Raw genomic sequence first — 26,109 nt, forward strand, 5'->3', positions numbered from 1 at the left:
CGCCCCGCCTCGTTTGGCTCCGCCCTCCTTGGCTGGCGCGGTGCGCCTCCCGGCCGGCCGCGCTCCCGCTCTGCTCCGCGGCCCGCCTTGGCGCGTTGCTGGCGCGCGGCTGCTCTGCCTGGGCGCGCCTTGCCCCGCTTGCTCACCCGCTCGGCTTCTTCCGGCGGCGCGGCTGCGCGCGGCTGGGCGCGCCCTGGGCCCTCCTGCCTCCGCTCCGCTCCTGCCTTGCCTTTGCCCCTCGGCCCCGGCGTCCTTGGGGCGGGCTTCGGGGACGGTGGCTTGCCCCTGCCCGGGCTCGCCGGGCGCTCTGTGTGCGCGCCGGGCGGGCTCGTGCGGGCTCCTCCCGCCGTTGCTTGGCCGCCCGCCTCCGCGCTGCCCGGAGTGCCCGGCTCCCGGGTCCCTGGCTGGGGTCTGCCGCCCCCACCCCGGCGGCTGCCTCCCTGGGCGCCCGCCGCTGCCTCCACGTCGCTTCCCTCGCGCTCTCCTCCCGCAGCGCCGTGTGCCGCTGGTGGGGCCTGCCCTGCGTGCCTGGGCTCCCCCCCGCCCAGCTCCGGGCCGCCGCCCCTGCGCCCGCCGCCTGCCCAGGCGCCGGCGCCCCCTGGCCGCCGTGGGCTGGCGGGGCGGCGCCTCCTCGGGGCGCGCGGCCGCCCGCCTCGTTTGGCTCCGCCCTCCTTGGCTGGCGCCGCGTGCGCCTCCGGCCGGCGCGCTCCCCTCTGCTCCGCGGCCCGCTCTGGCCGGGTTGCTGGCGCGCGGCTGCTCTGCCTGGGCGCGCCTTGCCCCGCTTGCCTCCGCTCGCTTCCTTCCCCGGCCGGCGCGGCTGCGCGCGGCTGGCGCGCGCCCTGGCGCCTTCCTGCCCTCCGCTCCGCTCCTGCTTGCCTTGCACCTCGGCCCCCGGCGTCCTTGGGCGGGCTTCGGGGCCGGTGGCTTGCCCCCTGCCCGGGCTCCGCGGCGCGCTCTGTGTGGCGGGGCCGGGCTCGTGCCGGGCTCCTCCCGCCGTTGCTTGGCCGCCCGCTCCGCGCTGCCCGGCGTGCCCCGGCTCCCGGGTCCTGGCTGGGGTCTGCCGCCCCCCCCCCGGCGGCTGCCTCCTGGGCGCCCGCCGCTGCCTCCCCCGTCGCTTCCCTCGCGCTCTCCTCCCCAGCCGGCCGTGTGCCGCTGGTTGGGGCCTGCCCTGCGTGCCTGGCTCCCGCCCACCGCCCACGCCGGGCCCCGCCCCTGCGCCCGCCTGCGGCGGCGCCAGCGCCCCCCTGGAGCCGCGTGAGGCTGCGGGGCGGCGCGCCTCCTCGCGGCCGCGCGGCCGCCCCGCCTCGTTTGGCTCGCCCTCCTTGGCTGGCGCGCGTGCGCCTCCCGGCCGGCGGCTCCCGCTCTGCTCCGCGCCCGCTCTGGCCGCGTTGCTGGCGCGAGCTGCTCTGCCCTGGGCGCGCCTTGCCCGCCTTGCCTCCCGCTCGGCTTCCTTCCCGGCCGGCGCCGGCTGCGCGCGGCTGGGCGCCGCCCTGGCGCCTTCCTGCCCTCCGCTCCGCTCCTGCCTTGCCTTTGCCCTGGCCCCCGGCGTCCTTGGGCGGGCTTCGGGGCCGGTGGCTTGCCCCTGCCCGGGCTCCCGCCCAGAGCTCTGTGTGCGCGGGCAGGGCTCGTGCCGGGCTCCTCCGCCGTTGCTTGGCCGCCCGCCTCCGCGCTGCCCGGCGTGCCCCGGCTCCCCGGGTCCTGGCTGGGGTCTGCCGCCCCACCCGGCGGCTGCCTCCCTGGGCGCCCCGCCGCTGCTCCCCCCGTCGCTTCCTCGCGCTCTCTCCCCCGCCGCGCCGTGTGCCGCTGGTTGGGGCCTGCCCTGCGTGCCTGGGCTCCCCGCCCGCCCGCTCCGGGCGCCGCCCTGCGCCGCCCTGCCGGCGGCGCCGCGCGCCCCCCTGGCCGCCGCGTGCCGGCTGGCGGGGCGGCGCGCCTCCTCGCGGGAGCCGGGCGCCCCGCCTCGTTTGGCTCCCGCCCTCCTTGGCTGGCGCCGCGTGCGCCTCCCGGCCGGCCGCGCTCCCGCTCTGCTCCGGGCCCGCTCTGGCGCGTTGCTGGCGCGGCTGCTCTGCCTGGGCGCGCCTTGCCCCGACTTGCTCCCGCTCGGCTTCCTTCCCGGCCGGCGCCGGCTGCGCGCGGCTGGGCGCCCCCCTGGCGCCTTCCTGCCTCCGCTCCGCTCCTGCCTTGCCTTTGCACCTCGCCCCCGGCGTCCTTGGGGCGGGCTTCGGGGCCGGTGGCTTGCCCCCTGCCCGGGCTCCCGCGGCGCTCTGTGTGTGCGCGCCGGCGGGCTCGTGCCGGGCTCCTCCCGCCGTTGCTTGGCGCCCCGCTCCGCGCTGCCCGGCGTGCCCCGGCTCCCGGGTCCCTGGCTGGGGTCTGCGCCCCCCCCCCGGCGGCTGCCTCCTGGGCGCCCGCCGCTGCCTCCCCCCGTCGCTTCCCTCGCGCTCTCCTCCCCCCGCGCCGTGTGCCGCTGGTTGGGGCCTGCCCCTGCGTGCCTGGCCGCCCCCGCCCCGCTCCGGGCCCGCCGCCCCTGCGCCCCGCCTGCCGGCGGCGCGCGCGCCCCCCTGGCCGCGCGTGCACCGGCTGGGGCGGCGGCCTCCTCGCGGGCCGCCGGGGCCCCGCCTCGTTTGGCTCGCCTCCTTGGCTGGCGCCGCGTGCGCCTCCCGGCCGGCCGCGCTCCCGCTCTGCTCCGCGCGCTGCCGCTTGCGCGGCGGCTGCTCTGCCCTGGCGCGCCTTGCCCAGCCTTGCCTCCCGCTCGGCTTCCTTCCCCGGAGGGCAGCTGCGCGCGGCTGGGCCCGCCCTGGCGCCTTCCTGCCCTCCGCCGCTCCTGCCTTGCCTTTGCCCTCGGCCCGGCGTCCTTGGGGAGGGCTGGGGCCGGTGGCTTGCCCTGCCCCGGGCTCCCGCCGGCCGCGCTCTGTGTGCGCGCCGGCCGGGCTCGTGCCGGGCTCCTCCAGCCGTTGCTTGGCCGCCCAGCCTCCGCGCTGCACGGAGTGCCCAGGCTCCCGGGTCCCTGGCTGGGGTCTGCGCCCCCCCCGGCGGCTGCCTCCCTGGGCCCCGCTGCCTCCCCCCCGTCGCTTCCCTCGCGCTCTCTCCCGCCGCGCCGTGTGCAGCTGGTTGGGGCCTGCCCTGCGTGCCTGGGCTCCCGCCCCCCGCCCCCTCCGGGCGCAGCCCCTGCGCCGCCTGCGGGCGGACGCCCCCACTGGCGCCGCGTGCACGGCTGGCGGGGCGGCGCGCCTCCTCGCGGGCCGCCGCGGCAGCCCGCCTCGTTTGGCTCGCCCTCCTTGGCTGGCGCCGCGTGCGCCTCCCGGCCGGCCGCGCTCCCGCTCTGCTCGCGGCCCGTCTGGCGCGTTGCTGGCGCGGGCTGCTCTGCCCTGGGCGCGCCTTGCCCCGCCTTGCCTCCCGCTCGGCTTCCTTCGGCCGGCGCAGGCTGCGCGCGGCTGGGCCGCCCCCTGGCGCCTTCCTGCCCTCAGCTCCGCTCCTGCCTTGCCTTTGCCCCTCGGCCCCGGCGTCCTTGGGGGGGCTTCGGGCCGGTGGCTTGCACACTGCCACGGGCTCCGCAGCAGCAGCGCTCTGTGTGCGCGCGAGGCCGGGCTCGTGCCGGGCTCCTCCGCCGTTGCTTGGCCGCCCGCCTCCGCGCTGCCGGCGTGCCCCCGGCTCCCCGGGCCCTGGCTGGGGTCTGCCGCCCCCCCCCCCGCGCTGCCTCCCTGGGCGCCCCGCCGCTGCCTCCCCCCCGTCGCTTCCCTCGCGCTCTCCCCCCCGCCGCGCCGTGTGCCGCTGGTTGGGGCCTGCCCCTGCGTGCCTGGGCTCCCCGCCCCGCCCCCGCTCCGGGCCGCCGCCCCTGCGCCCGCCCCGCGGCGGCGCCGCGCGCCCCCCCACTGGCCGCCGCGTGCCCGGCTGGCGGGGCGGCGCGCCTCCTCGCGGGCCGCCCGGCCGCCCGCCTCGTTTGGCTCCCGCCCTCCTTGGCTGGCGCCGCGTGCGCCTCCGGCCGGCGCGCTCCCGCTCTGCTCCGCGGCCCGCTCTGGCCGCGTTGCTGGCGCGCGGCTGCTCTGCCCCTGGGCGCGCCTTGCCCCGCCTTGCCTCCCCGCTCGGCTCCTTCCCCGGCCGGCGCCGGCTGCGCGCGGCTGGGCGCCGCCCCTGGCGCCTTCCTGCCCTCCGCTCCGCTCCTGCCTTGCCTTTGCCCCTCGGCCCCCGCTCCTTGGGCGGGCTTCGGGGCCGGTGGCTTGCCCCCTGCCCCGGGCTCCCGCCGGCCGCGCTCTGTGTGCGCGCCGGCCCGGGCTCGTGCCGGGCTCCTCCCGCCGTTGCTTGGCCGCCCCGCCTCCGCGCTGCCCGGCGTGCCCCGGCTCCCGGGTCCCTGGCTGGGGTCTGCCGCCCCCCCCCCCCGCGGCTGCCTCCCTGGGCGCCCCGCCCTGCCTCCCCCCCGTCGCTTCCCTCGCGCTCTCCTCCCCCGCCGCGCCGTGTGCCGCTGGTTGGGCCTGCCCCTGCGTGCCTGGGCTCCCGCCCCCCCCCCCCGCTCCGGGCCCGCCGCCCCTGCGCCCCGCCCTGCCGGCGGCGCCGCGCGCCCCCCCTGGCCGCCGCGTGCCCGGCTGGCGGGGCGGCGCGCCTCCTCGCGGGCCGCCGCGGCCGCCCCGCCTCGTTTGGCTCCCGCCCTCCTTGGCTGGCGCCGCGTGCGCCTCCCGGCCGGCCGCGCTCCCGCTCTGCTCCGCGGCCCGCTCTGGCCGCGTTGCTGGCGCGCGGCTGCTCTGCCCTGGGCGCGCCTTGCCCCGCCTTGCCTCCCCGCTCGGCTTCCTTCCCGGCCGGCGCCGGCTGCGCGCGGCTGGGCGCCGCCCCTGGCGCCTTCCTGCCCTCCGCTCCGCTCCTGCCTTGCCTTTGCCCCTCGGCCCCCGGCGTCCTTGGGGCGGGCTTCGGGGCCGGTGGCTTGCCCCCTGCCCCGGGCTCCCGCCGGCCGCGCTCTGTGTGCGCGCCGGCCCGGGCTCGTGCCGGGCTCCTCCCGCCGTTGCTTGGCCGCCCCGCCTCCGCGCTGCCCGGCGTGCCCCCGGCTCCCCGGGTCCCTGGCTGGGGTCTGCCGCCCCCCCCCCCCGGCGGCTGCCTCCCTGGGCGCCCCGCCGCTGCCTCCCCCCCGTCGCTTCCCTCGCGCTCTCCTCCCCCGCCGCGCCGTGTGCCGCTGGTTGGGGCCTGCCCCTGCGTGCCTGGGCTCCCGCCCCCCGCCCCCGCTCCGGGCCCGCCGCCCCTGCCCCGCCCTGCCGGCGGCGCCGCGCGCCCCCCCTGGCCGCCGCGTGCCCGGCTGGCGGGGCGGCGCGCCTCCTCGCGGGCCGCCGCGGCCGCCCCGCCTCGTTTGGCTCCCGCCCTCCTTGGCTGGCGCCGCGTGCGCCTCCCGGCCGGCCGCGCTCCCGCTCTGCTCCGCGGCCCGCTCTGGCCGCGTTGCTGGCGCGCGGCTGCTCTGCCCTGGGCGCGCCTTGCCCCGCCTTGCCTCCCCGCTCGGCTTCCTTCCCCGGCCGGCGCCGGCTGCGCGCGGCTGGGCGCCGCCCCTGGCGCCTTCCTGCCCTCCGCTCCGCTCCTGCCTTGCCTTTGCCCCTCGGCCCCCGGCGTCCTTGGGGCGGGCTTCGGGGCCGGTGGCTTGCCCCCTGCCCCGGGCTCCCGCCGGCCGCGCTCTGTGTGCGCGCCGGCCCGGGCTCGTGCCGGGCTCCTCCCGCCGTTGCTTGGCCGCCCCGCCTCCGCGCTGCCCGGCGTGCCCCCGGCTCCCCGGGTCCCTGGCTGGGGTCTGCCGCCCCCCCCCCCGGCGGCTGCCTCCCTGGGCGCCCCGCCGCTGCCTCCCCCCGTCGCTTCCCTCGCGCTCTCCTCCCCCGCCGCGCCGTGTGCCGCTGGTTGGGGCCTGCCCCTGCGTGCCTGGGCTCCCGCCCCCGCCCCCGCTCCGGGCCCGCCGCCCCTGCGCCCCGCCCTGCCGGCGGCGCCCGCGCCCCCCCCTGGCCGCCGCGTGCCCGGCTGGCGGGGCGGCGCGCCTCCTCGCGGGCCGCCGCGGCCGCCCCGCCTCGTTTGGCTCCCGCCCTCCTTGGCTGGCGCCGCGTGCGCCTCCCGGCCGGCCGCGCTCCCGCTCTGCTCCGCGGCCCGCTCTGGCCGCGTTGCTGGCGCGCGGCTGCTCTGCCCTGGGCGCGCCTTGCCCCGCCTTGCCTCCCCGCTCGGCTTCCTTCCCCGGCCGGCGCCGGCTGCGCGCGGCTGGGCGCCGCCCCTGGCGCCTTCCTGCCCTCCGCTCCGCTCCTGCCTTGCCTTTGCCCCTCGGCCCCCGGCGTCCTTGGGCGGGCTTCGGGGCCGGTGGCTTGCCCCCTGCCCCGGGCTCCCGCCGGCCGCGCTCTGTGTGCGCGCCGCCCGGGCTCGTGCCGGGCTCCTCCCGCCGTTGCTTGGCCGCCCCGCCTCCGCGCTGCCCGGCGTGCCCCCGGCTCCCCGGGTCCCTGGCTGGGGTCTGCCGCCCCCCCCCCCCGGCGGCTGCCTCCCTGGGCGCCCCGCCGCTGCCTCCCCCCCGTCGCTTCCCTCGCGCTCTCCTCCCCCGCCGCGCCGTGTGCCGCTGGTTGGGGCCTGCCCCTGCGTGCCTGGGCTCCCGCCCCCCGCCCCCGCTCCGGGCCCGCCGCCCCTGCGCCCCGCCCTGCCGGCGGCGCCGCGCGCCCCCCCTGGCCGCCGCGTGCCCGGCTGGCGGGGCGGCGCGCCTCCTCGCGGGCCGCCGCGGCCGCCCCGCCTCGTTTGGCTCCCGCCCTCCTTGGCTGGCGCCGCGTGCGCCTCCCGGCCGGCCGCGCTCCCGCTCTGCTCCGCGGCCCGCTCTGGCCGCGTTGCTGGCGCGCGGCTGCTCTGCCCTGGGCGCGCCTTGCCCCGCCTTGCCTCCCCGCTCGGCTTCCTTCCCCGGCCGGCGCCGGCTGCGCGCGGCTGGGCGCCGCCCCTGGCGCCTTCCTGCCCTCCGCTCCGCTCCTGCCTTGCCTTTGCCCCTCGGCCCCCGGCGTCCTTGGGGCGGGCTTCGGGGCCGGTGGCTTGCCCCCTGCCCCGGGCTCCCGCCGGCCGCGCTCTGTGTGCGCGCCGGCCCGGGCTCGTGCCGGGCTCCTCCCGCCGTTGCTTGGCCGCCCCGCCTCCGCGCTGCCCGGCGTGCCCCCGGCTCCCCGGGTCCCTGGCTGGGGTCTGCCGCCCCCCCCCCGGCGGCTGCCTCCCTGGGCGCCCCGCCGCTGCCTCCCCCCCGTCGCTTCCCTCGCGCTCTCCTCCCCCGCCGCGCCGTGTGCCGCTGGTTGGGGCCTGCCCCTGCGTGCCTGGGCTCCCGCCCCCCGCCCCCGCTCCGGGCCCGCCGCCCCTGCGCCCCGCCCTGCCGGCGGCGCCGCGCGCCCCCCTGGCCGCCGCGTGCCCGGCTGGCGGGGCGGCGCGCCTCCTCGCGGGCCGCCGCGGCCGCCCCGCCTCGTTTGGCTCCCGCCCTCCTTGGCTGGCGCCGCGTGCGCCTCCCGGCCGGCCGCGCTCCCGCTCTGCTCCGCGGCCCGCTCTGGCCGCGTTGCTGGCGCGCGGCTGCTCTGCCCTGGGCGCGCCTTGCCCCGCCTTGCCTCCCCGCTCGGCTTCCTTCCCCGGCCGGCGCCGGCTGCGCGCGGCTGGGCGCCGCCCCTGGCGCCTTCCTGCCCTCCGCTCCGCTCCTGCCTTGCCTTTGCCCCTCGGCCCCCGGCGTCCTTGGGGCGGGCTTCGGGGCCGGTGGCTTGCCCCCTGCCCCGGGCTCCCGCCGGCCGCGCTCTGTGTGCGCGCCGGCCCGGGCTCGTGCCGGGCTCCTCCCGCCGTTGCTTGGCCGCCCCGCCTCCGCGCTGCCCGGCGTGCCCCCGGCTCCCCGGGTCCCTGGCTGGGGTCTGCCGCCCCCCCCCCCGGCGGCTGCCTCCCTGGGCGCCCCGCCGCTGCCTCCCCCCGTCGCTTCCCTCGCGCTCTCCTCCCCCGCCGCGCCGTGTGCCGCTGGTTGGGGCCTGCCCCTGCGTGCCTGGGCTCCCGCCCCCCGCCCCCGCTCCGGGCCCGCCGCCCCTGCGCCCCGCCCTGCCGGCGGCGCCGCGCGCCCCCCCTGGCCGCCGCGTGCCCGGCTGGCGGGGCGGCGCGCCTCCTCGCGGGCCGCCGCGGCCGCCCCGCCTCGTTTGGCTCCCGCCCTCCTTGGCTGGCGCCGCGTGCGCCTCCCGGCCGGCCGCGCTCCCGCTCTGCTCCGCGGCCCGCTCTGGCCGCGTTGCTGGCGCGCGGCTGCTCTGCCCTGGGCGCGCCTTGCCCCGCCTTGCCTCCCCGCTCGGCTTCCTTCCCCGGCCGGCGCCGGCTGCGCGCGGCTGGGCGCCGCCCCTGGCGCCTTCCTGCCCTCCGCTCCGCTCCTGCCTTGCCTTTGCCCCTCGGCCCCCGGCGTCCTTGGGGCGGGCTTCGGGGCCGGTGGCTTGCCCCCTGCCCCGGGCTCCCGCCGGCCGCGCTCTGTGTGCGCGCCGGCCCGGGCTCGTGCCGGGCTCCTCCCGCCGTTGCTTGGCCGCCCCGCCTCCGCGCTGCCCGGCGTGCCCCCGGCTCCCCGGGTCCCTGGCTGGGGTCTGCCGCCCCCCCCCCCGGCGGCTGCCTCCCTGGGCGCCCCGCCGCTGCCTCCCCCCGTCGCTTCCCTCGCGCTCTCCTCCCCCGCCGCGCCGTGTGCCGCTGGTTGGGGCCTGCCCCTGCGTGCCTGGGCTCCCGCCCCCGCCCCCGCTCCGGGCCCGCCGCCCCTGCGCCCCGCCCTGCCGGCGGCGCCGCGCGCCCCCCCTGGCCGCCGCGTGCCCGGCTGGCGGGGCGGCGCGCCTCCTCGCGGGCCGCCGCGGCCGCCCCGCCTCGTTTGGCTCCCGCCCTCCTTGGCTGGCGCCGCGTGCGCCTCCCGGCCGGCCGCGCTCCCGCTCTGCTCCGCGGCCCGCTCTGGCCGCGTTGCTGGCGCGCGGCTGCTCTGCCCTGGGCGCGCCTTGCCCCGCCTTGCCTCCCCGCTCGGCTTCCTTCCCCGGCCGGCGCCGGCTGCGCGCGGCTGGGCGCCGCCCCTGGCGCCTTCCTGCCCTCCGCTCCGCTCCTGCCTTGCCTTTGCCCCTCGGCCCCCGGCGTCCTTGGGGCGGGCTTCGGGGCCGGTGGCTTGCCCCCTGCCCCGGGCTCCCGCCGGCCGCGCTCTGTGTGCGCGCCGGCCCGGGCTCGTGCCGGGCTCCTCCCGCCGTTGCTTGGCCGCCCCGCCTCCGCGCTGCCCGGCGTGCCCCCGGCTCCCCGGGTCCCTGGCTGGGGTCTGCCGCCCCCCCCCCGGCGGCTGCCTCCCTGGGCGCCCCGCCGCTGCCCCCCCCGTCGCTTCCCTCGCGCTCTCCTCCCCCGCCGCGCCGTGTGCCGCTGGTTGGGGCCTGCCCCTGCGTGCCTGGGCTCCCGCCCCCGCCTCCGGGCCCGCCGCCCCTGCGCCCCGCCCTGCCGGCGGCGCCGCGCGCCCCCCCTGGCCGCCGCGTGCCCGGCTGGCGGGGCGGCGCGCCTCCTCGCGGGCCGCCGCGGCCGCCCCGCCTCGTTTGGCTCCCGCCCTCCTTGGCTGGCGCCGCGTGCGCCTCCCGGCCGGCCGCGCTCCCGCTCTGCTCCGCGGCCCGCTCTGGCCGCGTTGCTGGCGCGCGGCTGCTCTGCCCTGGGCGCGCCTTGCCCCGCCTTGCCTCCCCGCTCGGCTTCCTTCCCCGGCCGGCGCCGGCTGCGCGCGGCTGGGCGCCGCCCCTGGCGCCTTCCTGCCCTCCGCTCCGCTCCTGCCTTGCCTTTGCCCCTCGGCCCCCGGCGTCCTTGGGGCGGGCTTCGGGGCCGGTGGCTTGCCCCCTGCCCCGGGCTCCCGCCGGCCGCGCTCTGTGTGCGCGCCGGCCCGGGCTCGTGCCGGGCTCCTCCCGCCGTTGCTTGGCCGCCCCGCCTCCGCGCTGCCCGGCGTGCCCCCGGCTCCCCGGGTCCCTGGCTGGGGTCTGCCGCCCCCCCCCCGGCGGCTGCCTCCCTGGGCGCCCCGCCGCTGCCTCCCCCCCGTCGCTTCCCTCGCGCTCTCCTCCCCCGCCGCGCCGTGTGCCGCTGGTTGGGGCCTGCCCCTGCGTGCCTGGGCTCCCCCCCCGCCCCCGCTCCGGGCCCGCCGCCCCTGCGCCCCGCCCTGCCGGCGGCGCCGCGCGCCCCCCCTGGCCGCCGCGTGCCCGGCTGGCGGGGCGGCGCGCCTCCTCGCGGGCCGCCGCGGCCGCCCCGCCTCGTTTGGCTCCCGCCCTCCTTGGCTGGCGCCGCGTGCGCCTCCCGGCCGGCCGCGCTCCCGCTCTGCTCCGCGGCCCGCTCTGGCCGCGTTGCTGGCGCGCGGCTGCTCTGCCCTGGGCGCGCCTTGCCCCGCCTTGCCTCCCCGCTCGGCTTCCTTCCCCGGCCGGCGCCGGCTGCGCGCGGCTGGGCGCCGCCCCTGGCGCCTTCCTGCCCTCCGCTCCGCTCCTGCCTTGCCTTTGCCCCTCGGCCCCCGGCGTCCTTGGGGCGGGCTTCGGGGCCGGTGGCTTGCCCCCTGCCCCGGGCTCCCGCCGGCCGCGCTCTGTGTGCGCGCCGGCCCGGGCTCGTGCCGGGCTCCTCCCGCCGTTGCTTGGCCGCCCCGCCTCCGCGCTGCCCGGCGTGCCCCCGGCTCCCCGGGTCCCTGGCTGGGGTCTGCCGCCCCCCCCCCCGGCGGCTGCCTCCCTGGGCGCCCCGCCGCTGCCTCCCCCCGTCGCTTCCCTCGCGCTCTCCTCCCCCGCCGCGCCGTGTGCCGCTGGTTGGGGCCTGCCCCTGCGTGCCTGGGCTCCCGCCCCCCGCCCCGCTCCGGGCCCGCCGCCCCTGCGCCCCGCCCTGCCGGCGGCGCCGCGCGCCCCCCCTGGCCGCCGCGTGCCCGGCTGGCGGGGCGGCGCGCCTCCTCGCGGGCCGCCGCGGCCGCCCCGCCTCGTTTGGCTCCCGCCCTCCTTGGCTGGCGCCGCGTGCGCCTCCCGGCCGGCCGCGCTCCCGCTCTGCTCCGCGGCCCGCTCTGGCCGCGTTGCTGGCGCGCGGCTGCTCTGCCCTGGGCGCGCCTTGCCCCGCCTTGCCTCCCCGCTCGGCTTCCTTCCCCGGCCGGCGCCGGCTGCGCGCGGCTGGGCGCCGCCCCTGGCGCCTTCCTGCCCTCCGCTCCGCTCCTGCCTTGCCTTTGCCCCTCGGCCCCCGGCGTCCTTGGGGCGGGCTTCGGGGCCGGTGGCTTGCCCCCTGCCCCGGGCTCCCGCCGGCCGCGCTCTGTGTGCGCGCCGGCCCGGGCTCGTGCCGGGCTCCTCCCGCCGTTGCTTGGCCGCCCCGCCTCCGCGCTGCCCGGCGTGCCCCCGGCTCCCCGGGTCCCTGGCTGGGGTCTGCCGCCCCCCCCCCCGGCGGCTGCCTCCCTGGGCGCCCCGCCGCTGCCTCCCCCCGTCGCTTCCCTCGCGCTCTCCTCCCCCGCCGCGCCGTGTGCCGCTGGTTGGGGCCTGCCCCTGCGTGCCTGGGCTCCCGCCCCCGCCCCCGCTCCGGGCCCGCCGCCCCTGCGCCCCGCCCTGCCGGCGGCGCCGCGCGCCCCCCCTGGCCGCCGCGTGCCCGGCTGGCGGGGCGGCGCGCCTCCTCGCGGGCCGCCGCGGCCGCCCCGCCTCGTTTGGCTCCCGCCCTCCTTGGCTGGCGCCGCGTGCGCCTCCCGGCCGGCCGCGCTCCCGCTCTGCTCCGCGGCCCGCTCTGGCCGCGTTGCTGGCGCGCGGCTGCTCTGCCCTGGGCGCGCCTTGCCCCGCCTTGCCTCCCCGCTCGGCTTCCTTCCCCGGCCGGCGCCGGCTGCGCGCGGCTGGGCGCCGCCCCTGGCGCCTTCCTGCCCTCCGCTCCGCTCCTGCCTTGCCTTTGCCCCTCGGCCCCCGGCGTCCTTGGGGCGGGCTTCGGGGCCGGTGGCTTGCCCCCTGCCCCGGGCTCCCGCCGGCCGCGCTCTGTGTGCGCGCCGGCCCGGGCTCGTGCCGGGCTCCTCCCGCCGTTGCTTGGCCGCCCCGCCTCCGCGCTGCCCGGCGTGCCCCCGGCTCCCCGGGTCCCTGGCTGGGGTCTGCCGCCCCCCCCCCCGGCGGCTGCCTCCCTGGGCGCCCCGCCGCTGCCTCCCCCCGTCGCTTCCCTCGCGCTCTCCTCCCCCGCCGCGCCGTGTGCCGCTGGTTGGGGCCTGCCCCTGCGTGCCTGGGCTCCCGCCCCCCGCCCCCGCTCCGGGCCCGCCGCCCCTGCGCCCCGCCCTGCCGGCGGCGCCGCGCGCCCCCCCTGGCCGCCGCGTGCCCGGCTGGCGGGGCGGCGCGCCTCCTCGCGGGCCGCCGCGGCCGCCCCGCCTCGTTTGGCTCCCGCCCTCCTTGGCTGGCGCCGCGTGCGCCTCCCGGCCGGCCGCGCTCCCGCTCTGCTCCGCGGCCCGCTCTGGCCGCGTTGCTGGCGCGCGGCTGCTCTGCCCTGGGCGCGCCTTGCCCCGCCTTGCCTCCCCGCTCGGCTTCCTTCCCCGGCCGGCGCCGGCTGCGCGCGGCTGGGCGCCGCCCCTGGCGCCTTCCTGCCCTCCGCTCCGCTCCTGCCTTGCCTTTGCCCCTCGGCCCCCGGCGTCCTTGGGGCGGGCTTCGGGGCCGGTGGCTTGCCCCCTGCCCCGGGCTCCCGCCGGCCGCGCTCTGTGTGCGCGCCGGCCCGGGCTCGTGCCGGGCTCCTCCCGCCGTTGCTTGGCCGCCCCGCCTCCGCGCTGCCCGGCGTGCCCCCGGCTCCCCGGGTCCCTGGCTGGGGTCTGCCGCCCCCCCCCCCGGCGGCTGCCTCCCTGGGCGCCCCGCCGCTGCCTCCCCCCGTCGCTTCCCTCGCGCTCTCCTCCCCCGCCGCGCCGTGTGCCGCTGGTTGGGGCCTGCCCCTGCGTGCCTGGGCTCCCGCCCCCCGCCCCCGCTCCGGGCCCGCCGCCCCTGCGCCCCGCCCTGCCGGCGGCGCCGCGCGCCCCCCCTGGCCGCCGCGTGCCCGGCTGGCGGGGCGGCGCGCCTCCTCGCGGGCCGCCGCGGCCGCCCCGCCTCGTTTGGCTCCCGCCCTCCTTGGCTGGCGCCGCGTGCGCCTCCCGGCCGGCCGCGCTCCCGCTCTGCTCCGCGGCCCGCTCTGGCCGCGTTGCTGGCGCGCGGCTGCTCTGCCCTGGGCGCGCCTTGCCCCGCCTTGCCTCCCCGCTCGGCTTCCTTCCCCGGCCGGCGCCGGCTGCGCGCGGCTGGGCGCCGCCCCTGGCGCCTTCCTGCCCTCCGCTCCGCTCCTGCCTTGCCTTTGCCCCTCGGCCCCCGGCGTCCTTGGGGCGGGCTTCGGGGCCGGTGGCTTGCCCCCTGCCCCGGGCTCCCGCCGGCCGCGCTCTGTGTGCGCGCCGGCCCGGGCTCGTGCCGGGCTCCTCCCGCCGTTGCTTGGCCGCCCCGCCTCCGCGCTGCCCGGCGTGCCCCCGGCTCCCCGGGTCCCTGGCTGGGGTCTGCCGCCCCCCCCCCGGCGGCTGCCTCCCTGGGCGCCCCGCCGCTGCCTCCCCCCGTCGCTTCCCTCGCGCTCTCCTCCCCCGCCGCGCCGTGTGCCGCTGGTTGGGGCCTGCCCCTGCGTGCCTGGGCTCCCGCCCCCGCCCCCGCTCCGGGCCCGCCGCCCCTGCGCCCCGCCCTGCCGGCGGCGCCGCGCGCCCCCCCTGGCCGCCGCGTGCCCGCTGGCGGGGCGGCGCGCCTCCTCGCGGGCCGCCGCGGCCGCCCCGCCTCGTTTGGCTCCCGCCCTCCTTGGCTGGCGCCGCGTGCGCCTCCCGGCCGGCCGCGCTCCCGCTCTGCTCCGCGGCCCGCTCTGGCCGCGTTGCTGGCGCGCGGCTGCTCTGCCCTGGGCGCGCCTTGCCCCGCCTTGCCTCCCCGCTCGGCTTCCTTCCCCGGCCGGCGCCGGCTGCGCGCGGCTGGGCGCCGCCCCTGGCGCCTTCCTGCCCTCCGCTCCGCTCCTGCCTTGCCTTTGCCCCTCGGCCCCCGGCGTCCTTGGGGCGGGCTTCGGGGCCGGTGGCTTGCCCCCTGCCCCGGGCTCCCGCCGGCCGCGCTCTGTGTGCGCGCCGGCCCGGGCTCGTGCCGGGCTCCTCCCGCCGTTGCTTGGCCGCCCCGCCTCCGCGCTGCCCGGCGTGCCCCCGGCTCCCCGGGTCCCTGGCTGGGGTCTGCCGCCCCCCCCCCCGGCGGCTGCCTCCCTGGGCGCCCCGCCGCTGCCTCCCCCCGTCGCTTCCCTCGCGCTCTCCTCCCCCGCCGCGCCGTGTGCCGCTGGTTGGGGCCTGCCCCTGCGTGCCTGGGCTCCCGCCCCCCGCCCCCGCTCCGGGCCCGCCGCCCCTGCGCCCCGCCCTGCCGGCGGCGCCGCGCGCCCCCCCTGGCCGCCGCGTGCCCGGCTGGCGGGGCGGCGCGCCTCCTCGCGGGCCGCCGCGGCCGCCCCGCCTCGTTTGGCTCCCGCCCTCCTTGGCTGGCGCCGCGTGCGCCTCCCGGCCGGCCGCGCTCCCGCTCTGCTCCGCGGCCCGCTCTGGCCGCGTTGCTGGCGCGCGGCTGCTCTGCCCTGGGCGCGCCTTGCCCCGCCTTGCCTCCCCGCTCGGCTTCCTTCCCCGGCCGGCGCCGGCTGCGCGCGGCTGGGCGCCGCCCCTGGCGCCTTCCTGCCCTCCGCTCCGCTCCTGCCTTGCCTTTGCCCCTCGGCCCCCGGCGTCCTTGGGGCGGGCTTCGGGGCCGGTGGCTTGCCCCCTGCCCCGGGCTCCCGCCGGCCGCGCTCTGTGTGCGCGCCGGCCCGGGCTCGTGCCGGGCTCCTCCCGCCGTTGCTTGGCCGCCCCGCCTCCGCGCTGCCCGGCGTGCCCCCGGCTCCCCGGGTCCCTGGCTGGGGTCTGCCGCCCCCCCCCCGGCGGCTGCCTCCCTGGGCGCCCCGCCGCTGCCTCCCCCCCGTCGCTTCCCTCGCGCTCTCCTCCCCCGCCGCGCCGTGTGCCGCTGGTTGGGGCCTGCCCCTGCGTGCCTGGGCTCCCGCCCCCCGCCCCCGCTCCGGGCCCGCCGCCCCTGCGCCCCGCCCTGCCGGCGGCGCCGCGCGCCCCCCCTGGCCGCCGCGTGCCCGGCTGGCGGGGCGGCGCGCCTCCTCGCGGGCCGCCGCGGCCGCCCCGCCTCGTTTGGCTCCCGCCCTCCTTGGCTGGCGCCGCGTGCGCCTCCCGGCCGGCCGCGCTCCCGCTCTGCTCCGCGGCCCGCTCTGGCCGCGTTGCTGGCGCGCGGCTGCTCTGCCCTGGGCGCGCCTTGCCCCGCCTTGCCTCCCCGCTCGGCTTCCTTCCCCGGCCGGCGCCGGCTGCGCGCGGCTGGGCGCCGCCCCTGGCGCCTTCCTGCCCTCCGCTCCGCTCCTGCCTTGCCTTTGCCCCTCGGCCCCCGGCGTCCTTGGGGCGGGCTTCGGGGCCGGTGGCTTGCCCCCTGCCCCGGGCTCCCGCCGGCCGCGCTCTGTGTGCGCGCCGGCCCGGGCTCGTGCCGGGCTCCTCCCGCCGTTGCTTGGCCGCCCCGCCTCCGCGCTGCCCGGCGTGCCCCCGGCTCCCCGGGTCCCTGGCTGGGGTCTGCCGCCCCCCCCCCCGGCGGCTGCCTCCCTGGGCGCCCCGCCGCTGCCTCCCCCCGTCGCTTCCCTCGCGCTCTCCTCCCCCGCCGCGCCGTGTGCCGCTGGTTGGGGCCTGCCCCTGCGTGCCTGGGCTCCCGCCCCCCGCCCCCGCTCCGGGCCCGCCGCCCCTGCGCCCCGCCCTGCCGGCGGCGCCGCGCGCCCCCCCTGGCCGCCGCGTGCCCGGCTGGCGGGGCGGCGCGCCTCCTCGCGGGCCGCCGCGGCCGCCCCGCCTCGTTTGGCTCCCGCCCTCCTTGGCTGGCGCCGCGTGCGCCTCCCGGCCGGCCGCGCTCCCGCTCTGCTCCGCGGCCCGCTCTGGCCGCGTTGCTGGCGCGCGGCTGCTCTGCCCTGGGCGCGCCTTGCCCCGCCTTGCCTCCCCGCTCGGCTTCCTTCCCCGGCCGGCGCCGGCTGCGCGCGGCTGGGCGCCGCCCCTGGCGCCTTCCTGCCCTCCGCTCCGCTCCTGCCTTGCCTTTGCCCCTCGGCCCCCGGCGTCCTTGGGGCGGGCTTCGGGGCCGGTGGCTTGCCCCCTGCCCCGGGCTCCCGCCGGCCGCGCTCTGTGTGCGCGCCGGCCCGGGCTCGTGCCGGGCTCCTCCCGCCGTTGCTTGGCCGCCCCGCCTCCGCGCTGCCCGGCGTGCCCCCGGCTCCCCGGGTCCCTGGCTGGGGTCTGCCGCCCCCCCCCCCGGCGGCTGCCTCCCTGGGCGCCCCGCCGCTGCCTCCCCCCGTCGCTTCCCTCGCGCTCTCCTCCCCCGCCGCGCCGTGTGCCGCTGGTTGGGGCCTGCCCCTGCGTGCCTGGGCTCCCGCCCCCCGCCCCCGCTCCGGGCCCGCCGCCCCTGCGCCCCGCCCTGCCGGCGGCGCCGCGCGCCCCCCCTGGCCGCCGCGTGCCCGGCTGGCGGGGCGGCGCGCCTCCTCGCGGGCCGCCGCGGCCGCCCCGCCTCGTTTGGCTCCCGCCCTCCTTGGCTGGCGCCGCGTGCGCCTCCCGGCCGGCCGCGCTCCCGCTCTGCTCCGCGGCCCGCTCTGGCCGCGTTGCTGGCGCGCGGCTGCTCTGCCCTGGGCGCGCCTTGCCCCGCCTTGCCTCCCCGCTCGGCTTCCTTCCCCGGCCGGCGCCGGCTGCGCGCGGCTGGGCGCCGCCCCTGGCGCCTTCCTGCCCTCCGCTCCGCTCCTGCCTTGCCTTTGCCCCTCGGCCCCCGGCGTCCTTGGGGCGGGCTTCGGGGCCGGTGGCTTGCCCCCTGCCCCGGGCTCCCGCCGGCCGCGCTCTGTGTGCGCGCCGGCCCGGGCTCGTGCCGGGCTCCTCCCGCCGTTGCTTGGCCGCCCCGCCTCCGCGCTGCCCGGCGTGCCCCCGGCTCCCCGGGTCCCTGGCTGGGGTCTGCCGCCCCCCCCCCGGCGGCTGCCTCCCTGGGCGCCCCGCCGCTGCCTCCCCCCGTCGCTTCCCTCGCGCTCTCCTCCCCCGCCGCGCCGTGTGCCGCTGGTTGGGGCCTGCCCCTGCGTGCCTGGGCTCCCGCCCCCCGCCCCCGCTCCGGGCCCGCCGCCCCTGCGCCCCGCCCTGCCGGCGGCGCCGCGCGCCCCCCCTGGCCGCCGCGTGCCCGGCTGGCGGGGCGGCGCGCCTCCTCGCGGGCCGCCGCGGCCGCCCCGCCTCGTTTGGCTCCCGCCCTCCTTGGCTGGCGCCGCGTGCGCCTCCCGGCCGGCCGCGCTCCCGCTCTGCTCCGCGGCCCGCTCTGGCCGCGTTGCTGGCGCGCGGCTGCTCTGCCCTGGGCGCGCCTTGCCCCGCCTTGCCTCCCCGCTCGGCTTCCTTCCCCGGCCGGCGCCGGCTGCGCGCGGCTGGGCGCCGCCCCTGGCGCCTTCCTGCCCTCCGCTCCGCTCCTGCCTTGCCTTTGCCCCTCGGCCCCCGGCGTCCTTGGGGCGGGCTTCGGGGCCGGTGGCTTGCCCCCTGCCCCGGGCTCCCGCCGGCCGCGCTCTGTGTGCGCGCCGGCCGGGCTCGTGCCGGGCTCCTCCCGCCGTTGCTTGGCCGCCCCGCCTCCGCGCTGCCCGGCGTGCCCCCGGCTCCCGGGTCCCTGGCTGGGGTCTGCCGCCCCCCCCCCCGGCGGCTGCCTCCCTGGGCGCCCCGCCGCTGCCTCCCCCCCGTCGCTTCCCTCGCGCTCTCCTCCCCCGCCGCGCCGTGTGCCGCTGGTTGGGGCCTGCCCCTGCGTGCCTGGGCTCCCGCCCCCGCCCCCGCTCCGGGCCCGCCGCCCCTGCGCCCCGCCCTGCCGGCGGCGCCGCGCGCCCCCCCTGGCCGCCGCGTGCCCGGCTGGCGGGGCGGCGCGCCTCCTCGCGGGCCGCCGCGGCCGCCCCGCCTCGTTTGGCTCCCGCCCTCCTTGGCTGGCGCCGCGTGCGCCTCCCGGCCGGCCGCGCTCCCGCTCTGCTCCGCGGCCCGCTCTGGCCGCGTTGCTGGCGCGCGGCTGCTCTGCCCTGGGCGCGCCTTGCCCCGCCTTGCCTCCCCGCTCGGCTTCCTTCCCCGGCCGGCGCCGGCTGCGCGCGGCTGGGCGCCGCCCCTGGCGCCTTCCTGCCCTCCGCTCCGCTCCTGCCTTGCCTTTGCCCCTCGGCCCCCGGCGTCCTTGGGGCGGGCTTCGGGGCCGGTGGCTTGCCCCCTGCCCCGGGCTCCCGCCGGCCGCGCTCTGTGTGCGCGCCGGCCCGGGCTCGTGCCGGGCTCCTCCCGCCGTTGCTTGGCCGCCCCGCCTCCGCGCTGCCCGGCGTGCCCCCGGCTCCCCGGGTCCCTGGCTGGGGTCTGCCGCCCCCCCCCCCGGCGGCTGCCTCCCTGGGCGCCCCGCCGCTGCCTCCCCCCGTCGCTTCCCTCGCGCTCTCCCCCCCGCCGCGCCGTGTGCCGCTGGTTGGGGCCTGCCCCTGCGTGCCTGGGCTCCCGCCCCCCGCCCCCGCTCCGGGCCCGCCGCCCCTGCGCCCCGCCCTGCCGGCGGCGCCGCGCGCCCCCCCTGGCCGCCGCGTGCCCGCTGGCGGGGCGGCGCGCCTCCTCGCGGGCCGCCGCGGCCGCCCCGCCTCGTTTGGCTCCCGCCCTCCTTGGCTGGCGCCGCGTGCGCCTCCCGGCCGGCCGCGCTCCCGCTCTGCTCCGCGGCCCGCTCTGGCCGCGTTGCTGGCGCGCGGCTGCTCTGCCCTGGGCGCGCCTTGCCCCGCCTTGCCTCCCCGCTCGGCTTCCTTCCCCGGCCGGCGCCGGCTGCGCGCGGCTGGGCGCCGCCCCTGGCGCCTTCCTGCCCTCCGCTCCGCTCCTGCCTTGCCTTTGCCCCTCGGCCCCGGCGTCCTTGGGGCGGGCTTCGGGGCCGGTGGCTTGCCCCCTGCCCCGGGCTCCCGCCGGCCGCGCTCTGTGTGCGCGCCGGCCGGGCTCGTGCCGGGCTCCTCCCGCCGTTGCTTGGCCGCCCCGCCTCCGCGCTGCCCGGCGTGCCCCCGGCTCCCCGGGTCCCTGGCTGGGGTCTGCCGCCCCCCCCCGGCGGCTGCCTCCCTGGGCGCCCCGCCGCTGCCTCCCCCCCGTCGCTTCCCTCGCGCTCTCCTCCCCCGCCGCGCCGTGTGCCGCTGGTTGGGGCCTGCCCCTGCGTGCCTGGGCTCCCGCCCCCCCCCCGCTCCGGGCCCGCCGCCCCTGCGCCCCGCCCTGCCGGCGGCGCCGCGCGCCCCCCCCTGGCCGCCGCGTGCCCGCTGGCGGGGCGGCGCGCCTCCTCGCGGGCCGCCGCGGCCGCCCCGCCTCGTTTGGCTCCCGCCCTCCTTGGCTGGCGCCGCGTGCGCCTCCCGGCCGGCCGCGCTCCCGCTCTGCTCCGCGGCCCGCTCTGGCCGCGTTGCTGGCGCGCGGCTGCTCTGCCCTGGGCGCGCCTTGCCCCGCCTTGCCTCCCCGCTCGGCTTCCTTCCCCGGCCGGCGCCGGCTGCGCGCGGCTGGGCGCCGCCCCTGGCGCCTTCCTGCCCTCCGCTCCGCTCCTGCCTTGCCTTTGCCCCTCGGCCCCCGGCGTCCTTGGGGCGGGCTTCGGGGCCGGTGGCTTGCCCCCTGCCCCGGGCTCCCGCCGGCCGCGCTCTGTGTGCGCGCCGGGCCGGGCTCGTGCCGGGCTCCTCCCGCCGTTGCTTGGCCGCCCGCCTCCGCGCTGCCCGGCGTGCCCCCGGCTCCCCGGGTCCCTGGCTGGGGTCTGCCGCCCCCCCCCCCGGCGGCTGCCTCCCTGGGCGCCCCGCCGCTGCCTCCCCCCCGTCGCTTCCCTCGCGCTCTCCTCCCCCGCCGCGCCGTGTGCCGCTGGTTGGGGCCTGCCCCTGCGTGCCTGGGCTCCCGCCCCCGCCCCCGCTCCGGGCCCGCCGCCCCTGCGCCCGCCCTGCCGGCGGCGCCGCGCGCCCCCCCTGGCCGCCGCGTGCCCGGCTGGCGGGGCGGCGCGCCTCCTCGCGGGCCGCCGCGGCCGCCCCGCCTCGTTTGGCTCCCGCCCTCCTTGGCTGGCGCCGCGTGCGCCTCCCGGCCGGCCGCGCTCCCGCTCTGCTCCGCGGCCCGCTCTGGCCGCGTTGCTGGCGCGCGGCTGCTCTGCCCTGGGCGCGCCTTGCCCCGCCTTGCCTCCCCGCTCGGCTTCCTTCCCCGGCCGGCGCCGGCTGCGCGCGGCTGGGCGCCGCCCCTGGCGCCTTCCTGCCCTCCGCTCCGCTCCTGCCTTGCCTTTGCCCCTCGGCCCCCGGCGTCCTTGGGGCGGGCTTCGGGGCCGGTGGCTTGCCCCCTGCCCGGGCTCCCGCCGGCCGCGCTCTGTGTGCGCGCCGGCCGGGCTCGTGCCGGGCTCCTCCCGCCGTTGCTTGGCCGCCCCGCCTCCGCGCTGCCCGGCGTGCCCCCGGCTCCCCGGGTCCCTGGCTGGGGTCTGCCGCCCCCCCCCCCCGGCGGCTGCCTCCCTGGGCGCCCCGCCGCTGCCTCCCCCCCGTCGCTTCCCTCGCGCTCTCCTCCCCGCCGCGCCGTGTGCCGCTGGTTGGGGCCTGCCCCTGCGTGCCTGGGCTCCCGCCCCCCGCCCCGCTCCGGGCCCGCGCCCCTGCGCCCCGCCCTGCCGGCGGCGCAGAGCGCCCCCCCTGGCCGCCGCGTGCCCGGCTGGCGGGGCGGCGCGCCTCCTCGCGGGCCGCCGCGGCCGCCCCGCCTCGTTTGGCTCCCGCCCTCCTTGGCTGGCGCCGCGTGCGCCTCCCGGACGGCCGCGCTCCCGCTCTGCTCCGCGGCCCGCTCTGGCCGCGTTGCTGGCGCGCGGCTGCTCTGCCCTGGGCGCGCCTTGCCCGCCTTGCCTCCCAGCTAGGCTTCCTTCCCCGGCCGGCGCCGGCTGCGCGCGGCTGGGAGCCGCCCCTGGCGCCTTCCTGCCTCCGCTCCGCTCCTGCCTTGCCTTTGCCCCTCGGCCCCCGGCGTCCTTGGGGCGGGCTTCGGGGCCGGTGGCTTGCACCCTGCCCGGGCTCCCGCCGGCCGCGCTCTGTGTGCGCGCCGGCCCGGGCTAGTGCCGGGCTCCTCCCGCCGTTGCTTGGCCGCCCCGCCTCAGCGCTGCCCGGCGTGCCCCCGGCTCCCCGGGTCCCTGGCTGGGGTCTGCCGCCCCCCCCCCGGCGGCTGCCTCCCTGGGCGCCCGCCGCTGCCTCCCCCCCGTCGCTTCCCTCGCGCTCTCCTCCCCCGCCGCGCCGTGTGCCGCTGGTTGGGGCCTGCCCCTGCGTGCCTGGGCTCCCGCCCCGCCCCCGCTCCGGGCAAGCCGCCCCTGCGCCCGACCTGCAGGAGGCGCAGCGCGCCCCCCCCTGGCCGCCGCGTGCCCGGCTGGCGGGGCGGCGCGCCTCCTCGCGGGCCGCCGAGGCGCCCAGCCTCGTTTGGCTCAAGCCCTCCTTGGCTGGCGCCGAGTGCGCCTCCCGGGCGGCAGAGCTCCCGCTCTGCTCCGAGGCCCGCTCTGGCAGCGTTGCTGGCGCGAGGCTGCTCTGCCCTGGGCGCGCCTTGCCCCGCCTTGCCTCCAGCTCGGCTTCCTTCCCCGGCCGGCGCCGGCTGCGCGCGGCTGGGCGCCGCCCCTGGCGCCTTCCTGCCCTCAGCTCCGCTCCTGCCTTGCCTTTGCACCTCGGCCCCAGGCGTCCTGGGGCGGGCTTCGGGGCCGGTGGCTTGCCCCCTGCCAAGGGCTCCCGCAGGCCGCGCTCTGTGTGCGCGCCGGCCCGGGCTCGTGCCGGGCTCCTCCAGCCGTTGCTTGGCCGCCCCGCCTCCGCGCTGCCCGGCGTGCCCCCGGCTCCCCGGGTCCCTGGCTGGGGTCTGCCGCCCCCCCCCGGCGGCTGCCTCCCTGGGCGCCCCGCCGCTGCCTCCCCCCCGTCGCTTCCCTCGCGCTCTCCTCCCCGCAGCGACGTGTGCCGCTGGTTGGGGCCTGCCCCTGCGTGCCTGGGCTCCCGCCCCCGCCCCGCTCCGGGCCCGCCGCCCCTGCGCCCCGCCCTGCCGGCGGCGCCGCGCGCCCCCCCTGGCCGCCGCGTGCCCGCTGGCGGGGCGGCGCGCCTCCTCGCGGGCCGAAGCGGCCGCCCCGCCTCGTTTGGCTCCCGCCCTCCTTGGCTGGCGCCGCGCGCGCCTCCCGGCCGGCAGCGCTCCCGCTCTGCTCCGCGGCCCGCTCTGGCCGCGTTGCTGGCGCGAGGCTGCTCTGCCCTGGGCGCGCCTTGCCCCCCTTGCCTCCCAGCTCGGCTTCCTTCCCGGCCGGCGCCGGCTGCGCGCGGCTGGGCGACGCCCCTGGCGCCTTCCTGCCCTCCGCTCCGCTCCTGCCTTGCCTTTGCCCCTCGGCCCCCGGCGTCCTTGGGGCGGGCTTCGGGGCCGGTGGCTTGCCCCCTGCCCCGGGCTCCGCCGGCCGCGCTCTGTGTGCGCGCCGGCCCGGGCTCGTGCCGGGCTCCTCCCGCCGTTGCTTGGCCGCCCAGACTCCGCGCTGCCCGGCGTGCCCCCGGCTCCCCGGGTCCCTGGCTGGGGTCTGCCGCCCCCCCACCCGGAGGCTGCCTCCCTGGGCGCCCCGCCGCTGCCTCCACCCGTAGCTTCCCTAGCGCTCTCCTCCCCCGCAGCGCCGTGTGCCGCTGGTTGGGGCCTGCCCCTGCGTGCCTGGGCTCCCGCCCCCCGCCCCGCTCCGGGCCCGCAGCCCCTGAGCCCCGCCCTGCCGGCGGCGCCGCGCGCCCCCCCCTGGCCGCCGCGTGCCCGGCTGGCGGGCGGCGCGCCTCCTCGCGGGCCGCCGCGGCCGCCCCGCCTCGTTTGGCTCCCGCCCTCCTTGGCTGGCGCCGCGTGCGCCTCCCGGCCGGCCGAGCTCCCGCTCTGCTCCGCGGCCCGCTCTGGCCGAGTTGCTGGCGCGCGGCTGCTCTGCCCTGGGCGAGCCTTGCCCCGCCTTGCCTCACAGCTCGGCTTCCTTCCCAGGCCGGCGCCGGCTGCGCGCGGCTGGGCGCCGCCCCTGGCGCCTTCCTGACCTCCGCTCCGCTCCTGCCTTGCCTTTGCACCTAGGCCCCCGGCGTCCTTGGGGAGGGCTTAGGGGCCGGTGGCTTGCACCCTGCCAAGGGCTCCCGCAGGAAGAGCTCTGTGTGCGCGAAGGAAAGGGCTAGTGCAGGGCTCCTCCAGCCGTTGCTTGGCCGCCCAGACTCAGCGCTGCACGGAGTGCACCAGGCTCCCAGGGTCCCTGGCTGGGGTCTGCAGCCCCCCCCCCCCGGAGGCTGACTCCCTGGGCGCCCAGCAGCTGCCTCACACACGTAGCTTCCCTAGCGCTCTCCTCCCCAGCAGAGACGTGTGCAGCTGGTTGGGGCCTGCCCCTGCGTGCCTGGGCTCCCGCCCACAGCCCCAGCTCAGGGCAAGCAGCCCCTGAGCCAAGACCTGCAGGAGGCGCAGCGCGCCCCCACCTGGAAGCCGAGTGAACGGCTGGCGGGGAGGCGAGCCTCCTCGAGGGAAGAAGAGGCAGCCCAGCCTCGTTTGGCTCAAGCCCTACTTGGCTGGAGCCGAGTGCGCCTCCAGGACGGCAGAGCTCCAGCTCTGCTCAGAGGCCCGATCTGGCAGAGTTGCTGGCGCGAGGCTGCTCTGCCCTGGGCGAGCCTTGCCCAGACTTGCCTCACAGCTAGGCTTCCTTCCCAGGAAGGAGCAGGCTGCGCGCGGCTGGGAGACGCCACTGGCGCCTTCCTGACCTCAGCTCCGCTCCTGCCTTGCCTTTGCACCTAGGCCCCAGGCGTCCTTGGGGAGGGCTTAGGGGCCGGTGGCTTGCACACTGCCAAGGGCTCCCGCAGGAAGAGCTCTGTGTGAGCGAGGAAAGGGCTAGTGCAGGGCTCCTCCAGCCGTTGCTTGGCCGCCCAGACTCAGCGCTGCACGGAGTGCACCCGGCTCCCAGGGTCCCTGGCTGGGGTCTGCCGCCCCACACACCCGGAGGCTGACTCCCTGGGCGCCCAGCAGCTGCCTCACACACGTAGCTTCCCTAGCGCTCTCCTCCCCCGCAGAGACGTGTGCAGCTGGTTGGGGCCTGCCCCTGCGTGCCTGGGCTCCCGCCCCCGCCCCCGCTCAGGGCAAGCCGCCCCTGCGCCCCGACCTGCCGGCGGCGCCGCGCGCCCCCCCCTGGCCGCCGCGTGCCCGGCTGGCGGGGCGCGCGCCTCCTCGAGGGCCGCCGCGGCCCGCCCAGCCTCGTTTGGCTCCCGCCCTCCTTGGCTGGAGCCCGTGCGCCTCCCGGACGGCCGCGCTCCCGCTCTGCTCCGCGGCCCGCTCTGGCAGAGTTGCTGGCGCGCGCTGCTCTGCCCTGGGCGCGCCTTGCCCAGACCTGCCTCCCGCTCGGCTTCCTTCCCCGGCAGGCGCCGGCTGCGCGCGGCTGGCGCCGCCACCCTGGCGCCTTCCTGCCCTCCGCTCGCCTCTGCCTTGCCTTTGCCCCTCGCCCCGGCGCCTTGGGAGGGCTTCGGGCCCGGTGGCTCTGCCCCCTGCCCCCGGGCTCCAGCCGGAAGCAGCTCTGTGTGAGCGCCGGACAGGGCTCGTGCAGGGCTCCTCCTCCCGCCGTTGCTTGGCCGCCCAGAGCTCCGCGCTGCCCGGAGTGCCACCCGGCTCCCGTTGGCTGGGGTCTGCCTCCCACCCACCAGGCGGCTCGCCTCCCTGGGCCGTTCCCCAGCCCGGTGCGCTCTGCGCCTCCCGCAGGTCTTGGCTCGGGCTGCTTGCCCTGAGCTGGGGCTGTGGGCTCCCCACCACCCAGGGGCGCCCCAACAGCGCACGTCTCTGCTGGGGAGGAGCGCGCTCGGGAAGCTACGTGTGTGAGGCAGCTGCCGGGCGCCCCGGAGTCAGCCTCCGGGTGTGTGGGGCTGCAGACCCCCGCCAGGGACCCTGGGCGCCTGGTGCACTCCGTGCAGCGCTGAGTCTGGGCGCCCAGCAACGGCTGAGAGCCCTGCCCTCGCCCTTTCCTTCGCTCACACAGAGCTCTTCCTGCTGGCGCCCTTGGCAGTGTGCAAGCCACCGTCCCCTAAGCCCTCCCCAAGGACGCCTGGGGCCTAGGTGCAAAGGCAAGGCAGGAGCGGAGCTGAGGTCAGGAAGGCGCCAGTGGCGTCTCCCAGCCGCGCGCAGCCTGCTCCTTCCTGGGAAGGAAGCCTAGCTGTGAGGCAAGTCTGGGCAAGGCTCGCCCAGGGCAGAGCAGCCTCGCGCCAGCAACTCTGCCAGATCGGGCCTCTGAGCAGAGCTGGAGCTCTGCCGTCCTGGAGGCGCACTCGGCTCCAGCCAAGTAGGGCTTGAGCCAAACGAGGCTGGGCTGCCTCTTCTTCCCTCGAGGAGGCTCGCCTCCCCGCCAGCCGTTCACTCGGCTTCCAGGTGGGGCCGCTCTGAGCCTCCTGCAGGTCTTGGCTCAGGGGCTGCTTGCCCTGAGCTGGGGCTGTGGGCGGGAGCCCAGGCACGCAGGGGCAGGCCCCAACCAGCTGCACACGTCTCTGCTGGGGAGGAGAGCGCTAGGGTAGCTACGTGTGTGAGGCAGCTGCCGGGCGCCCAGGGAGTCAGCCTCCGTTGTGTGGGGCTGCAGACCCCAGCCAGGGACCCTGGGAGCCTGGTGCACTCCGTGCAGCGCTGAGTCTGGGCGGCCAAGCAACGGCTGGAGGAGCCCTGCACTAGCCCTTTCCTTCGCTCACACAGAGCTCTTCCTGCTGGAGCCCTTGGCAGTGTGCAAGCCACCGTCCCCTAAGCCCTCCCCAAGGACGCCTGGGGCCTAGGTGCAAAGGCAAGGCAGGAGCGGAGCTGAGGTCAGGAAGGCGCCAGTGGCGTCTCCCAGCCGCGCGCAGCCTGCTCCTTCCTGGGAAGGAAGCCTAGCTGTGAGGCAAGTCTGGGCAAGGCTCGCCCAGGGCAGAGCAGCCTCGCGCCAGCAACTCTGCCAGATCGGGCCTCTGAGCAGAGCTGGAGCTCTGCCGTCCTGGAGGCGCACTCGGCTCCAGCCAAGTAGGGCTTGAGCAAAACGAGGCTGGGCTGCCTCTTCTTCCCTCGAGGAGGCTCGCCTCCCCGCCAGCCGTTCACTCGGCTTCCAGGTGGGGGCGCTCTGCGCCTCCTGCAGGTCTTGGCTCAGGGGCTGCTTGCCCTGAGCTGGGGCTGTGGGCGGGAGCCCCGGCACGCAGGGGCAGGCCCCAACCAGC

The 26,109-nt window shown here is 82.0% G+C and overlaps 1 protein-coding gene across 1 annotated transcript; it reads left to right on the forward strand.

Moving 5' to 3' along the window:
* Positions 1-493: 493 nt before the first annotated feature.
* LOC132659097 (basic proline-rich protein-like) lies at positions 494-22,536 on the forward strand (the record flags this gene model as incomplete). Its single annotated transcript, XM_060408739.1, has 3 exons — positions 494-3,104; positions 21,272-21,885; positions 22,194-22,536. Coding segments are annotated over 3 exons (3,568 nt in total), but the record flags the coding sequence as incomplete, so codon positions are not given.
* Positions 22,537-26,109: the final 3,573 nt, after the last annotated feature.

The sequence above is a fragment of the Ovis aries genome, unplaced genomic scaffold (assembly GCF_016772045.2).
Source record: "Ovis aries strain OAR_USU_Benz2616 breed Rambouillet unplaced genomic scaffold, ARS-UI_Ramb_v3.0 scaffold_1171, whole genome shotgun sequence".
NCBI lineage: Eukaryota > Metazoa > Chordata > Mammalia > Artiodactyla > Bovidae > Ovis > Ovis aries.